General features: G+C 30.4%; 2 protein-coding genes across 3 annotated transcripts; one reads left to right on the top strand and one right to left on the bottom strand.

Moving 5' to 3' along the window:
- Positions 1 to 3734: 3734 nt before the first annotated feature.
- LOC140050535 (kinesin-II 85 kDa subunit-like) lies at positions 3735 to 10903 on the bottom strand. The gene is made up of 14 exons (XM_072095778.1): positions 10835 to 10903; positions 10251 to 10358; positions 9547 to 9805; positions 9199 to 9428; positions 8965 to 9070; positions 8672 to 8811; positions 6949 to 7146; positions 6650 to 6824; positions 6422 to 6532; positions 6053 to 6209; positions 5495 to 5786; positions 5147 to 5326; positions 4794 to 4996; positions 3735 to 4670 (listed from the first exon to the last, which is right to left on the bottom strand). Exons 2-14 carry the CDS (start codon positions 10254 to 10256, stop codon positions 4619 to 4621), a joined length of 2109 nt encoding a protein of 702 aa, XP_071951879.1. The 5' UTR covers positions 10257 to 10358; positions 10835 to 10903; the 3' UTR covers positions 3735 to 4618.
- Positions 10904 to 10988: 85 nt separating this feature from the next.
- On the top strand, positions 10989 to 17681 carry LOC140050536 (protein FAM47E-like). 2 transcript variants are annotated; one of them, XM_072095780.1, is made up of 8 exons: positions 10989 to 11172; positions 12186 to 12345; positions 12626 to 12847; positions 13164 to 13308; positions 13718 to 14079; positions 14234 to 14329; positions 17078 to 17224; positions 17323 to 17681. In XM_072095780.1, exons 1-8 carry the CDS (start codon positions 11102 to 11104, stop codon positions 17449 to 17451), a joined length of 1332 nt encoding a protein of 443 aa, XP_071951881.1. In that variant the 5' UTR covers positions 10989 to 11101; the 3' UTR covers positions 17452 to 17681. The 2 variants fall into 2 exon arrangements, with proteins under 2 accessions (XP_071951881.1, XP_071951880.1); XM_072095779.1 differs by having other exon boundaries at positions 13164 to 13312; positions 13713 to 14079.
- The last annotated feature ends 285 nt before the right edge of the window (positions 17682 to 17966 follow it).

Genomic DNA, 17966 nt, shown 5'->3' with positions numbered 1-17966 from the left:
TCGATTTTCCAAGTACAGTACAGCAAACCACAAATTAGTGAAATAATACTGTCCTATTGTATAATATACGGTAATAAAATATTGCTATGTCATTTTAATAATACTGTCCTATTGTATAATATACGGTAATAAAATATTGCTATGTCATTTTAATAATACTGTCCTATTGTATAATATACGGTAATAAAATATTGCTATGTCATTTTAATAATACTGTCCTATTGTATAATATACGGTAATAAAATATTGCTATGTCATTTTAATAATACTGTCCTATTGTATAATATACGGTAATAAAATATTGCTATGTCATTTTAATAATACTGTCCTATTGTATAATATACGGTAATAAAATATTGCTATGTCATTTTAATAATACTGTCCTATTGTATAATATACGGTAATAAAATATTGCTATGTCATTTTAATAATACTGTCCTATTGTATAATATACGGTAATAAAATATTGCTATGTCATTTTAATAATACTGTCCTATTGTATAATATACGGTAATAAAATATTGCTATGTCATTTTAATAATACTGTCCTATTGTATAATATACGGTAATAAAATATTGCTATGTCATTTTAATAATACTGTCCTATTGTATAATATACGGTAATAAAATATTGCTATGTCATTTTAATAATACTGTCCTATTGTATAATATACGGTAATAAAATATTGCTATGTCATTTTAATAATACTGTCCTATTGTATAATATACGGTAATAAAATATTGCTATGTCATTTTAATAATACTGTCCTATTGTATAATATACGGTAATAAAATATTGCTATGTCATTTTAATAATACTGTCCTATTGTATAATATACGGTAATAAAATATTGCTATGTCATTTTAATAATACTGTCCTATTGTATAATATACGGTAATAAAATATTGCTATGTCATTTTAATAATACTGTCCTATTGTATAATATACGGTAATAAAATATTGCTATGTCATTTTAATAATACTGTCCTATTGTATAATATACGGTAATAAAATATTGCTATGTCATTTTAATAATACTGTCCTATTGTATAATATACGGTAATAAAATATTGCTATGTCATTTTAATAATACTGTCCTATTGTATAATATACGGTAATAAAATATTGCTATGTCATTTTAATAATACTGTCCTATTGTATAATATACGGTAATAAAATATTGCTATGTCATTTTAATAATACTGTCCTATTGTATAATATACGGTAATAAAATATTGCTATGTCATTTTAATAATACTGTCCTATTGTATAATATACGGTAATAAAATATTGCTATGTCATTTTAATAATACTGTCCTATTGTATAATATACGGTAATAAAATATTGCTATGTCATTTTAATAATACTGTCCTATTGTATAATATACGGTAATAAAATATTGCTATGTCATTTTAATAATACTGTCCTATTGTATAATATACGGTAATAAAATATTGCTATGTCATTTTAATAATACTGTCCTATTGTATAATATACGGTAATAAAATATTGCTATGTCATTTTAATAATACTGTCCTATTGTATAATATACGGTAATAAAATATTGCTATGTCATTTTAATAATACTGTCCTATTGTATAATATACGGTAATAAAATATTGCTATGTCATTTTAATAATACTGTCCTATTGTATAATATACGGTAATAAAATATTGCTATGTCATTTTAATAATACTGTCCTATTGTATAATATACGGTAATAAAATATTGCTATGTCATTTTAATAATACTGTCCTATTGTATAATATACGGTAATAAAATATTGCTATGTCATTTTAATAATACTGTCCTATTGTATAATATACGGTAATAAAATATTGCTATGTCATTTTAATAATACTGTCCTATTGTATAATATACGGTAATAAAATATTGCTATGTCATTTTAATAATACTGTCCTATTGTATAATATACGGTAATAAAATATTGCTATGTCATTTTAATAATACTGTCCTATTGTATAATATACGGTAATAAAATATTGCTATGTCATTTTAATAATACTGTCCTATTGTATAATATACGGTAATAAAATATTGCTATGTCATTTTAATAATACTGTCCTATTGTATAATATACGGTAATAAAATATTGCTATGTCATTTTAATAATACTGTCCTATTGTATAATATACGGTAATAAAATATTGCTATGTCATTTTAATAATACTGTCCTATTGTATAATATACGGTAATAAAATATTGCTATGTCATTTTAATAATACTGTCCTATTGTATAATATACGGTAATAAAATATTGCTATGTCATTTTAATAATACTGTCCTATTGTATAATATACGGTAATAAAATATTGCTATGTCATTTTAATAATACTGTCCTATTGTATAATATACGGTAATAAAATATTGCTATGTCATTTTAATAATACTGTCCTATTGTATAATATACGGTAATAAAATATTGCTATGTCATTTTAATAATACTGTCCTATTGTATAATATACGGTAATAAAATATTGCTATGTCATTTTAATAATACTGTCCTATTGTATAATATACGGTAATAAAATATTGCTATGTCATTTTAATAATACTGTCCTATTGTATAATATACGGTAATAAAATATTGCTATGTCATTTTAATAATACTGTCCTATTGTATAATATACGGTAATAAAATATTGCTATGTCATTTTAATAATACTGTCCTATTGTATAATATACGGTAATAAAATATTGCTATGTCATTTTAATAATACTGTCCTATTGTATAATATACGGTAATAAAATATTGCTATGTCATTTTAATAATACTGTCCTATTGTATAATATACGGTAATAAAATATTGCTATGTCATTTTAATAATACTGTCCTATTGTATAATATACGGTAATAAAATATTGCTATGTCATTTTAATAATACTGTCCTATTGTATAATATACGGTAATAAAATATTGCTATGTCATTTTAATAATACTGTCCTATTGTATAATATACGGTAATAAAATATTGCTATGTCATTTTAATAATACTGTCCTATTGTATAATATACGGTAATAAAATATTGCTATGTCATTTTAATAATACTGTCCTATTGTATAATATACGGTAATAAAATATTGCTATGTCATTTTAATAATACTGTCCTATTGTATAATATACGGTAATAAAATATTGCTATGTCATTTTAATAATACTGTCCTATTGTATAATATACGGTAATAAAATATTGCTATGTCATTTTAATAATACTGTCCTATTGTATAATATACGGTAATAAAATATTGCTATGTCATTTTAATAATACTGTCCTATTGTATAATATACGGTAATAAAATATTGCTATGTCATTTTAATAATACTGTCCTATTGTATAATATACGGTAATAAAATATTGCTATGTCATTTTAATAATACTGTCCTATTGTATAATATACGGTAATAAATATTGCTATGTCATTTTAATAATACTGTCCTAATTGTATAATATACGGTAATAAAATATTGCTATGTCATTTCATAACCTATCAACAGAATTTATATACGGTAATAAAATATTGCTATGTCATTTTAATAATACTGTCCTATTGTATAATATACGGTAATAAAATATTGCTATGTCATTTTAATAATACTGTCCTATTGTATAATATACGGTAATAAAATATTGCTATGTCATTTTTGTGTCACTAACCTATCAACAGGAAATTTTGAAACATAGAAAGAAAACGCACTAAAACTCTACTATGCGAGTTGAAACTTTATTTATGTAAAATTACATTATTTATGTAAAATCTCTAAAAAATAATTAATAGGAGTTAAAGAGTAAACGTGAACATGCGACTTTAATGAATTGTGAAAAACCACCATACTTGTAATAAATAATACGATTATGACTTTTATGATAACATTATCGATCAACATGAAGTGAATCCATGTAAAACGAATATCAAAGCAGCCTTGGCGGAAAATATGGCGGCGATAATAATGTAAATAATCATAAAATAAAAACAGAGGAATTCTTTGACTAAAAACTTTAATATTTATTTAGCAAAACAATTACTGCACACTGCATTTTACTAATGAACACTGGGAATCAAATACACATCTTTCCTGTAATTATACACATTGCAAGTAATTTATCACATTACTGGGATTTCTGCCAAATATATCTTTTAAACAAAAACCTATTTTTCAATGATAATGACTACTAGAATACTAGAAATGCATTGTATACATTAATATATTGTACATGCTCTTTACACGGTGGTTATCTAAATTGCACATAATCAATATTAAGCTACTTTATAAACTTTCGATTCCTATTGTCATGAAGTATCTGTAAATAGTTTATTTACTCTCATTTGGATCAAGTTTTAGTTTATTACACAAAATAACAGAACACAACAAACAATTTTGATATGTAAGCTCCTCATATTCTGCAAACATTGAAACACTGAATTTTATATAGGTTGTTTCATTTTTATTTTTTTTTTACAATTTTGTGAAAAGAGTCTTTTTAGAATTTAGAACTTTTGAGTGCAATATCCTTATTGTTACCTTACATAAATGTACATTAATTTGAATTAAATTAGTAATGCAAGATCTAACAATTTAATCCTCACAGTCAATCATTGCAACACAGTATCTATGTCCACAGAGGAACCAATGACACCCTTTTTTCTGAAAAACAAAACACAAAGATTTCTTAGTCAATGTCTTAGTAAATGAAAAGTAGTCTAAACAATCACAAATCAGAGCATTCAATTCAATCATCAAAGTAAAAAGTATTAATACCAGACTCACTTTTTCCCTGTTTTCGGTCGACCTGAAGCTGTCTTAGGTCTTCCAGATTTAGATTTTGATGATTTAAATTTCTGTCGCACACCATCTTCTGTGTATGCTAAATAAATTTGAGAAAGGTCTACTTCTCCATAGTCCTTTTGTTTCTCTCGTTCTGGCATTGGAGTCTGTTTCCTCATGTTGTTGCCAGTATAAGCAACACATTTCTAAAAATTAAACAAAAAAATATATAACTAGGCTATTAAATGAAGTGGGCAAATCCTCATCACGACTTAGGTTTCTTGTTTCTCTCGCAATCATTCAATTTTGCATCTCTGCGTTTGGTGAGCTTGTTATAATTTGAAAGTGAATCTTACCAACTGCCATTCGCCAATATCTTCATTCCAATGTACATACTGCTCAATCATATCTTGAAAGTCTGGTGGGATAAAGCTGTCAATGAGCAGCATTTGCAGACGCACCTCTCGACTTAGTTGACGTACATTTTCAAGAAGACCTTCCATCTCACGTTGGTGTTCCTGTTGCAAATCATCTACCTGGTATGTAAATATGTAACAATACAGTAGTACTGTAGTTCCTTACTTAGGGTAAGAAAGGAGTGTATACTAACTATATACAATTTCAAAAACATTATTTATAGTAAAATAAGGGATTCTTTAAAATAACATGAAAAAGGAAAACAATTTCATATAAAATAATATTACTTCTGATTTGGCACTCATCAACATTGTCCACACTTTCTTCAACTTCTTTGTTTTCCCTGCTGCCTCCTCTTGTAGATTGCTATACTCTTCTTCCATTTGTAACCGTTCTTCTTCCTTTTCTTTAAGTTTCTTTCTCAACTCTTCTTCCTTAGCTCGCTTTGTGTCCAATTCTTTTGCGGATTCCTCGAGAAGCCGTTCTTGCTCCTCCATTTTTTCACGGAGGTCGACACCTCCTACAATCAACTTTTTTTCAATTGATTGTAATTTCTCTGCAAGTTGTTCATGTTCTTGCCTAGTTAAACAAAATTTAAATTGTTTAATAAATTCACAAATCGTATTTATGATTTTTACTCAAAACCTATTAATAATCTAAATTACTATAGGAAAATACACTTTAGTGTAAGTCAAAGAATATATATCAGTGTTTAGGTCATGTTAGAATAACAAGTGTTTGCGGTAGAACACACATTCACGTCACATAAATGTCAAAGATACTGTACCCAGAATTGATTAATTATAATTACTTCTATAAAATTTTTATTACGCAATGGAACCTACTGTGCCTTTTTTATGTCATTTTCTCTCCTTTCTAGTAATTCTTTTGCCTTATTTTTTTCGTCTTCCTCCATGTCTTTTTGTGCCTCTAATGCCCGTCTCTCCTCATCTATTTTTCTTTGCATTTCTGCCATTTGTTCAGGAGATAATTTCTTTTTACCTTAAATTAGTAAAAATAAATTACCAGTATATTTTAATAGAACTTAAATCATAGAATGATGCTATAGATCAAATGTTTGTTTTACCCGAGTATAAAGATTAATCCTAACCACAATCTTTTCAAAAAGGGAAATACATAAAATTAAGTTTTTTGCAACAACAAAAAAGAAAAAACCTGACATCATTTTGTCTTTTTTAATGTTAAAAACTTACTTTTTGTTTTTGTCTTTCTTATCATTGTTTTTCCATCTGGTCCTATAACCTCCTCTTCTTCTGATTCCGATTCTTTATCTCCACTTCCTTCATCACCAGACGCTGACCCCCCTGAAATCAACAATCATTTAAATTCAAAATTTAATTAAAAAGCTACAGTGTAATCATACAGGTGGTAATGCGTCTATACAGTACAAATATTATCTATGTTAATCACAATGAAATTACCATCCTGAAGTTTCTTCTTAAGATCATCAATTTCCTTTTGGAACTGTCTGAGTAGAGCATCTTTTGGATCTTCATTAATCTTGGCTTTGTTTTTTATGTTCTTTGCCCGATTAGCATACCTCAATGTACTTATTGTTTCATCATAGTTGTACTCCGCTGGCCCTAGGTTTGCACACTGCAAACAAATGAAATACAAGAATCTTGCTACAAACTATCCTTTTTGAACAAATCAAAGTATACATTGGCAAGTTAATAAGTATAATTAATAACAAATGTAATGGAATTCTTGTAAAACTTACCATAACAGTTTTAGCATTCCCTCCAAGAGAGTCTTGCAGTAGTCTGGTAAGTTTTGAATTTCTGTATGGAATGTGTGTACTTTTACCATCTACCAATGATGAGATTACATTTCCTAATGTTGATAAAGACAAGTTGATTTTTGTAGCTTCCACCAAACGCTGCCCAGATGCACCAGTTTTTGACTGCCTCTCAGAACCCTACAAATAATCATATAATGGCAATATGAATGAAAAAGGCAACAACAATTTGACTGCCTCTTAGAACTCTACATATAATAAATTACAAAAGCAATATCAATAATAAAGCCAACAATAATTTGACAGCCTCTCAGAACTCTACACATAATAAATTACAACAGCAATATGAATAATAAAGCCAACAATAATTTGACTGCCTCTCAGAACTCTACACATAATAAATTACAACAGCAATATCAATAATAAAGCCAATAATAATTTGACTGCCTCTTAGAACTCTACACATAATAAATTACAACAGCAATATGAATAATAAAGCCAACAATAATTTGACTGCCTCTCAGAACTCTACACATAATAAATTACAACAGCAATATGAATAATAAAGCCAACAATAATTTGACTGCCTCTCAGAACTCTACACATAATAAATTACAACAGCAATATGAATAATAAAGCCAACAATAATTTGACTGCCTCTCAGAACTCTACACATAATAAATTACAACAGCAATATCAATAATAAAGTCAACAATAATTTGACTGCCTCTTAGAACTCTACACATAATAAATTACAACAGCAATATGAATAATAAAGCCAACAATAATTTGACTGCCTCTCAGAACTCTACACATAATAAATTACAACAGCAATATCAATAATAAAGCCAACAATAATTTGACTGCCTCTTAGAACTCTACACATAATAAATTACAACAGCAATATGAATAATAAAGCCAACAATAATTTGACTGCCTCTTAGAACTCTACACATAATAAATTACAACAGCAATATCAATAATAAAGCCAACAATAATTTGACTGCCTCTTAGAACTCTACACATAATAAATTACAACAGCAATATGAATAATAAAGCCAAAAATAATTTGACTGCCTCTTAGAACTCTACACATAATAAATTACAACAGCAATATCAATAATAAAGCCAACAATAATTTGACTGCCTCTCAGAACTCTACACATAATAAATTACAACAGCAATATCAATAATAAAGCCAACAATAATTTGACTGCCTCTTAGAACTCTACACATAATAAATTACAACAGCAATATCAATAATAAAGCCAACAATAATTTGACTGCCTCTTAGAACTCTACACATAATAAATTACAACAGCAATATGAATAATAAAGCCAACAATAATTTGACAGCCTCTCAGAACTCTACACATAATAAATTACAACAGCAATATCAATAATAAAGCCAACAATAATTTGACTGCCTCTTAGAACTCTACACATAATAAATTACAACAGCAATATCAATAATAAAGCCAACAATAATTTGACTGCCTCTCAGAACTCTACACATAATAAATTACAACAGCAATATCAATAATAAAGCCAACAATAATTTGACTGCCTCTCAGAACTCTACACATAATAAATTATCAATAATAAAGCCAACAATAATTTGACTGCCTCTCAAAACTCTACAAATAATAAATTAAAATGGCAATATATGAATAATAAAAGGAACTGTTGCAATGAATTAACTCACAGCTAAATCTACAAGGTTCAACTTTCCAACCCTGACATGCTGCTCTTTATCAAGTCCTTCATCACTTCTTTCCACTGTTATGGTGAAGATGGCATGTGATCTTGAACTTTGTTCATTCATGTTTGTAGACCCCACAGATCCTTAAATAAAATCAACAATCTAATGCAATCAAGTTACATTATACTGAATGATGGACTATGTATTGTATGTGGAGTCAATCCTACTATCTTCAAACTGTATATGGGTGTTGTATTAAGACAATCAAGTCAAGTCTACCAAATACAAATACTAACGATTTTTATTTCCAATTGTATTGATCCTATCCATATCATCAGCATTATTGACAACAAATGCAGACAAGTCCTTCACATAGACACCAACATCAGGTCTTTCTTTAACCTTTAAATAAAGAATAGCTTAAGTATTTGTCAAACACACTCAATTCTACTGTACAAATTTAGGTAAAACAAATATCAAATGATTAATATATTTATTTATTCACAAGTAAACAATAAAATATATTTTACCTCAAGCCTAGATGACTGATTCTTGCTCAGCAAATCTCGTATCTCCTCATTGTAGATTTCTAAATAAGAAACTCTAACTAGAAAACGTGTTTTCTCTTCTGCCTTTGCAATATGTCCAAATATATGTGCAAACGAGTTTGGAATAATTCCTCTTAGCTCTGGCTGTGAGCGTACACCCTCCATTGTGAATGTCTTTCCAGTCCCTGTTTGCCCATATGCAAAAATTGTACCTAAAAATAATGAAGAATAAACATAGAGAATGAATTATACATATTGCAACCAGTGTAAACATTCTTAGCTTAGTATAGTAAACACATCATCTTTATTAAATTATATAATTGTCTTTACCATTGTAACCCTCAAGTACAGCATTAACAATGCGCCTGGCAGTTTGGTTATAAACATCCACTTGTTTTGAGGTTGGAGAAAACACAGTATCAAATGTAAAGGTTTTAGCGGGTTCTCCCGCAGGGGCATTGGGATTTGTCACCTGAATTTGTCCAAGCGCCTCATCAACTTTCACTGCCATTTTAAAACCTTTTGCTTTTTCCTTTTCATTGAGTGGACGGCAGCGAACCACCACTTGAACAGTATCCTTGTCTTTGTTCTAGTAATGAATAAATAAAATTAATTTAAGTTTCTTTTTTTTTAAACTAATCTGTGTTAAATAATAATAAATTTAAGTTCATTCACAAAGTAAATAGAACTTTTTTTTTATAATAACAATCTCTAGTGTCAACAAAATAATTGGGTTAGGGTTATTTTTAGGGTTCTCTTTTTTTAGGTATCTTGTGTATTTATACCTTTATTATTCTCATTTTTATTAAAAATAATAACATAAATACCATATGCACATGAAACAAACATTTTTAAAAGAACTCAAGGTTTCCAGTCAATTGTATGCAGTAACTTGATGGACTTTTCATAACATTTTTATTTACTCTTATATCAATTTGATTACACCGGGGATTACACTTTCAGCACACTAAAAATAAAATGGGACGTTAGGCCAAAAGTGGGCTGAATCGTCTCTGATTGACATTAATACTTACTGTCATGTCTCTGTCTAAGAAGGAAACTGAGGATGATGATTATGATGATATAGAAAACATAAGAACAAATTGATTAGTAGGCCTACTGTGGTTTATCCATTAATGCACCTACAAAGAAAATAAGAATAAGAAAGATGTATAGGCCTACTACTACAACTAGGCCTACTACTACAATATATACAGTACATTGCATTGCCGTACTAAAACTCTAAAATATAAACAAAACTGCAAAATATATAAAATGATATCAAGTACATGTTATTACCAGCCTCCTTCAAGCCTCTAATACTAGCCTACCTAGCCTAGGCCTAGATACTCTAAAAAGACCAAAACAGAAGGCTAGCCTAGGCGGCCTCCTCGGAGGCCTTACTAGTACTAGTCTAGACTAGCCTACTAGGCTACTTAATTAGTAGAGAGTCTAGTTTGGCCTAGCCTCCTATTTAGGCCTAGGGCCTAGGCCTAGCTAGGCTTACGATTCTAGGCTAGGCATAGGCCTACCTTTCCATTATTATATTAGTTAACTAATAGTAATATAGGCTAAATCTAAGCCTATTCAGTTTATTACAGAGCTAAATTGTACTAACATGAATGAAAGAAATAATTTTTATTAAATTATTTGACAAAAATGTCTCAACAGCAGCGCGCCGCCAACGTCAAAATATCATTAAAAACACATACGCGTCACACAACACTCGCACTGGGTCGGTTTTCATGACGACAAATGTAAACAAAAACAGTATTGTATGGTATTGCATGGCATGGATGGTGTGCTTTGGCAATTAAAGAATCAATTCTAAGGTGCAAAATACAAATTAAAAATAATGGTGGTAACTCTATTTTGTATGTAGAAGATGGCTGAATGGAAGTATGACTTAGCTCTTGTGAATACAGTAACCGAAAAGAAAGTAAGAGAGCAACCATGGTGAGTATTTTTACTGGACTGCTCTTTCTTTTTTCGATCATCATACATTACTATTAACCTTTTAAAGACAAAAAGAAAGCCAGCACCGCTGCAGGCAGTCAACTTGACCGGCCGGCAGAAGGTTAGAGTGTGACTAATGAAGCAGGCCTAGCCTAGCTAGTAGTACCCAAGCATTGCATAACACTAGGCTATGCCTAGCAAAAATAATACACAAATCTAAAACACTAGCCTAGGACCTCTAGGTAGGGCCTAGGCCTCTAAAAAGCTAAACTTACTTATTAGGCCTAGCCTAGGCCCTAGGCCTATAGGCTAGCCTAGGCCTATAGGCTAGCCTAGGCCTACATTAAGTTTTTTTATGAATGGAAAAAATATAATACTAAATAGGCCTGGCCTAGGCTAGTAGGCTTTTGATCAATGTATAATACGAAGTATGAAATTTATTGTAAATTTATTTATTGCATAATAAAAATATGAAAAAATCACGCAAACGTTAATTTAAAAACACAGATAACGTACGGTATATAATTAATACGGCAACATCACCAATAAGTCGAAAATCAACCATGTCTGTATGCCGCGATACAGTTTAATACTATTATATAAAAAATATCGTAAATTTATTTATTTCAGGCCTATCAATAATAAAATGAATATGGAAAAATCACGTAAACGTTAATATAAAAACACAAATAACGTAGGCTATATTAATACGTCAACATCACCAATAAGTCTGAAATCAATCACGTCTGTATGCCGCAATAACGGTATCTAGTATGAAAAAAGAACAAGAAAAGTGTGAGATATATAATGATAATAATACTAAAAGAAATAGATTCAGTGTGTGTTTGTGTTACTGTGTCAAATACTAATTAGTACATTTATTGTGTGGCAGTTTTGGCGTTCCATAGATATTGTATGTAGCCGATGTGGTATGTGGCCGACGTGACCATACTCCATAATAATGTATTGAATAAATATATTAAGGTGTTTAATAATAAACTTTTCTTCTGAAGGTATAAGGAAAGACTAAAAACAAGATTCATTAAGGGCAAGAAACCAAATGATATATCAAAGACTTTAATAGGTTCTAAGTGGACATTTATGCAGAATGGTTTAGATGATTTCCGTGATGGTTTACCCCCCAGGTTGGAAGCAATAAACCCAATTGTCAAAGTAAGTGTATGTGTAAACCCAATTCAGTAGTATTACCGGGTGACAAACTCATCAGAATCAAAATGATCAGTATTCAGATAAGTTTCACAGTCACAGTGTACAGTATCAGGCAAATTATAAAAAAATATCTGTTTAGGAAATGGTAAATAAAGATGATGATAAGTAAAGTAAAGCCAGCTTAACCCTTGTACTCAATAGATGAGTAAATTAAAAGTTTTTTATCTTTCATATAACCATGCAGATATTGAACCATTGTACAAATCATTCTTTTGTCTGATAGGGATCAAAATCTTTGGAGCCAAATATACATGGTGACAGTAAAACCAAATTTCCAAATGTGCAATCAGTGAATGGAGGGCGCTTCACAAAAGATGAAGTTGCTTTTCAGAAGACTACACCTTTACAACAGCAACGGAGGGATCACATTAATGACATGGAGTATGGACTATTGCAACACCCCTTAGCATTGTTTCCACATCTTGAAGAATCTATGCCTCCTGATGTAAGTTGCAATATTTATCCTTTTGTTTTTAGAAAGTACATTCTTGTTTAATTCATGCATAAAAAGATACAAAATGTTGCCAAATGCTAGAGTGTTATTACAAAGACATTAACAAAAAAATAGTAGTAAGAATATTACAATAATTTTATTATACTAAGAGTATTTCAAGACTCTGTATTGGCTCATAACTGGACATTTATTTGGTATATTCATTATAAAACTCGAGAAAGAACATTTTTCTGAAAGATTTGCTTTCTTTTAAAATGTATACATTCAAACATAATGCACTAACATTGTATCATTTCTTTGAGTAAAGGTATTTGAAGATGTAGTTGATGTCTTAGATCCAGAGATGAATCTAGCAAGTGAAATTGATGAGGAAGAAGACCAGTTTGCAGATGATTTGACAACAGAAAGTATATCATATACCCATCAAAATGAAAGACAGTCAAATGTATCAAGCAAGTATGAGTCACATTAAACTTCATGTTAGATTTCAAAGTTTCCATTTTCTTTAGTACTCACGATTTTCATCCTATGAAACCATAATTGCAGCGGGTAGAGTAAAATAAATTGATGTACAACAGCTTAGTCACTTGAATTGTGCATATGTGTGGAGAACACAGCCAACAACTTTCATCTCTCCAATGGTCTATTCATGTCTTTTAGCTGCAGCATTCATTTGTCTGTTTACAATTATCACAGTTTTAAGTCCTTTTAGCATAATAGCATATCACACTCATATTTCATCAAAACAGTCAGATGTTACGGTTTCCTTTGTTAACAATGTTTGATAAACTCTTATTTTTCCACTTAATTTTATGAATAAATGTTACATTTAATGATATATTTATTTTTATAATAGAACAGAGGAAGAAGCAACAAGGAATCCCTACCGGTGGTTACCTAAGAAAGAGGATGAGCAGAGAGATGAGAAAAAAAGCACAAAAAAACAAAGTGATTCTCCTAGTCAAGGAGAACACATCAAAGTTGTTACGAAAGAGTTCTGTGAATGGGTAGCTGGTGTTGGAGGCGAGAGCCACAACATTGAGGAATCAACAATTCACAGCTTATTTGCTAGTGGCTATGAAACAAAGCCTGCCCTCTCAGTTCCAATTCATGTTGTGGAGTTGACAAATGTTCCACCAGAACTGAGAATGACAGCAACAATATCTCAGGAAGAAACACAAACTCAAACATTAGAAGATGTTGAAAAAACTCAAAAACAATTGGTTAGTTATTTTTTACAAAAATTAGGATTTATAGGGTTAACTGAGCGTTATAGAAAGTTCAACATTGAGTTTTGTTTGTGATTGGGGCATAAATACAGGTTTACTTGTTGTTTCATTTAATTCAATTTTAGAACAAATATTATTTTATTTGCAGTATGGTCAAACTGGTTACAGTCCAAGCTGGGTCAAAATGAAGTATGGTGAATGGTACTTGGATCCTAAAGACTGGAGAAGACGAAGAGCTAATGAAGTATGTTTACTAAAATTTATAACATTTGTTCTGTATTGTACATACATATACAAAAATGTTACCTTGAATATACCTTGAACCGTAGGACTTTGAGAACTTAGCTCATTTGTCCCTCCAATGTCATCAATGAGAACTCCTCGGTAACATATGGGCGAAACTTGAGATGGTGGTCAGGCCATAACTTTGCTATGCCGGTTTTGAACTTGTTAATCGTTGGTTCCGTCACAATTATGGTTTGGTAGCGAGTTCCAATCATTTATAACTCTAACTGCATATGCTCTTTTTCTAATGTTTTTATTATATTTGGATTTCGATACCTTAAAAACATTCCCCCTGGTTTGCTGGTAGTTAGATCTTTGAAATAATTTTCCCGCCTCGATATTATCAAATTTATGAAAGATTTTAAAAGTTTGAATTAAATCCATTCTTTTCTTTCTAAAGGCTAAGGTAGGCAAATCCAATAACTTCAATCTCTCTGCATATGGCTTACTCCTCAATTCAGACACTAACCATGTGGATCTCTGTTGGACTTTTTCTAAACAATTGTAATCTTTCTGATACAGAGGTGTCCATGAACTACCACCATATTCCAATATAGGTCTGATCATAGATTTGTACAGATACATATAACTCTTACTATCAAGATACTTGAAGGATCTAGTCACCATACCGAGTATCCTGTTTGCAGATTTAACAACCTTGGAAGTATGGGCAGAGAAGTCTAGTTTATGATCAATCAGTATTCCTAAATCTGTTTCTTGAGAAACGCTATCAATACCAACTTTGTTGTCACCAAGGCCAATAAAGTATTCATACATCAAATTCTTTGACCCAAAATGAATGATTTAAACACTTGGTCAAATTAAACGGTAGCCGCTGCCAATCATGAGACCATTTGCACATTGCATCTATGTCAGTCTACATTACATTTTTAGTATCTGAATCGGATTGAATTATTCTGAACAACTTTGTATCATCTGCAAAGAGCTTAATGACAGATTGGGAAATAGCGTCTGGTAGATCATTTATAAAAATGACAAGTAATAATGGCCCCAGGACACTGCCCTGAGGCACTCCGCTAATAACATCTCGCCACACCGACTTCTTCCCATTTACCACAACTCTTTGTTTTCGATCACTCAAAAAGGACTCGATCCACCTTAACAAGTTGCTAGAAATACCATAAGACCTGAGTTTAGATAACAATCTACCATGAGGCACTTTATCAAAGGCCTTCTGAAAGTCGAAATAAATACAATCAAAAGAAAAACCTTTATCCAACCATACCGACCACAAATCAATGACCTCAATTAACTGAGTTGTACACGACTTGCCAGAGCAAAAACCATGTTGTTGGTCAGAAATTAAATGATGTGATTCTAGATGTTTGTATATTTTATCTTTAACAAGTTTTTCCATTGACTTACACATTACAGAAGTTAAGCTAACTGGTCTAAAATTGAGAGGTTCAGACTTATCACCTTTTTTATATAAAGGGACAACATCGGCTCTTTTCCATGAGTCTGGAACTACTCCTTCAAACATCAATTTATTAAAAAGTAAAGTAACTACTCCACCAATTGTTTCTGCAGTTTCTTTCAATACACGAGAATTAATCATATCTGGACCAGGAGATTTATTTACATCTAAGCTCTTGAAATATTCAATAACTTCGTCTACTTCAAACATAACTGAATCGATCAAAGCATCCGTCTTTACTTCATCAAAATTGGGAGGTTCGGTTAAATCTTCCTCAGTAAAAACCTGAACAAAGGCAGTATTAAAAACTTCTGCTTTCATTGAATTAGAAGACACAATAACTCCATTTTTATCTTTCAAGTCAGGAATACCTTGTTTAGATTTGGAATTGCTTTTTATGTACGTCCAAAATGCTTTACTTTAGTATTAATTTTGACTTCCTCAGCTAATTTTCTTTTCGCAGTAGTCCTATTTCTTGCTTTTACAAACTCATTCCAAGACAACTCATTTTTTTTGTTTTGGTAAACGTTCCACGCTTTATGTTTTAATTTAATCGCTTCTTCCACGTCTCTATTCATCCATTGTTTTCTTTTTCCACTACCTTTTCTATTAAGAGGAATAAATTTTGAAATTCCATCCTGAAGGGAACATTCAATCAATGTAGCCAAATCATTAGCAGATAAATCTAAAGCAGCTTGCTCAAGGTTCAGATCCTCTAAATACTTTCTCATGCCGTTATAATCTCCTTTGTAATAATTTCTCATCAATGGTACTTCAGTGGATTCTATAGAACAATCAATATTGAAAGTCAAAACAACATGGTCACTAAGACCAAGAGGCGGTTTATAACATAAATTCTTAATTAAGAAATCATCTCTAGAAAAAATTAAGTCAAGAACACTTGGTTCTTCACCTGCCCGAACTCTTGTAGGTAGTGTACAATGCTGTACCAAAAACAAATCTTCAATACACTCAAAAAAATTTCTTGAAAGTCTTTCACCAGGAATTTCTAACGATGTCCAATCTATCGATTTATAATTGAAATCTCCAACTACTAAAATGTGATCTGAATTGAAATTTTCTACCTTTCCTAATAAATCTTCCAGCAACTCATTATTGGCCGGTGTACTATTTGGACTTCTATAAATACATCCGATCAAAATTGTTTCATCTGTTGAAAGTTGGTATACATAACATTTTCTCAGGTTTAATGTAATCTGATAGGCCCAAAATATTAAAGTATCACATATATTTCAATCTTTCCAATAGCCTCTTGAAGACCCTAGAGCATTAAAGGATAAAGAAATGTCCGAGTCCAAAAAAAAGAGTTTAGGAATGGATGAACAACTGGCTCCACTGCATGGCTCCAAATCATTCAAACAGTTTATTGAGAAGAAAAACACAAGAATGCCAGAGGTAGGATTTTTGTGTAACTGAAATATTTTGGGCTACCTCACAAAATAATATATTGTTTTTAAGCAATATTAAAAAAAATGTTTTGGTTATCATTTCAGTTTTTAGAAAGAGTTTCAGAGTTTCAAGCCCAAGCTGCTGCTGCAGAAGCAGAGGCTGCAGCCAAGGCGGATGCAGGCCGAGATAATCCTCGTAGTATTCGTACTGAAAGAACAGTTTCAGCCACATGAGGCAGGACTACTAAATGGATAATTCACTATTATAAACCCGACATTTTGTAAATAAATATGTAATTGTTCACATGCGTCATGTTTTGAATAGATGTGCTGGTCAATTAAAAGTAATATCAGTGTGGTTTAAATGTCACAAGGCATACAACATTTCACAATATAATGAAATTCATCTTTATTAATTCTATTGCTCATTTTAAATCACAGTACCGTTAATTATGAATAGCAAATATTGAAATAATAATTATATAAAAAAGTTGTAGAAAACAATTTCAGTTACCAAAAAAAACCTCACACCCATTTACTTTTTTTACCTGTGTCTGTTAATATAAGTATAGTACAAAGTATAAACAAGTTGGCAATGACTACAACATATGATGAAAATGACAATAATAGTCCGTTAAGGCATTTAATTAATTTATTTATTATAAAAAAAAATTAGGTCAGGAAAAGCAAAAGCGACCTAAGCCACTATGACTCAATGAGTCAGTAATTCCCTTATAAAATTTATAAAT

Source organism: Antedon mediterranea, chromosome 5 (assembly GCF_964355755.1).
Source record: "Antedon mediterranea chromosome 5, ecAntMedi1.1, whole genome shotgun sequence".
NCBI classification, from domain to species: Eukaryota; Metazoa; Echinodermata; class Crinoidea; order Comatulida; family Antedonidae; genus Antedon; species Antedon mediterranea.
This window is presented reverse-complemented; position numbering and strand designations above follow the sequence as displayed.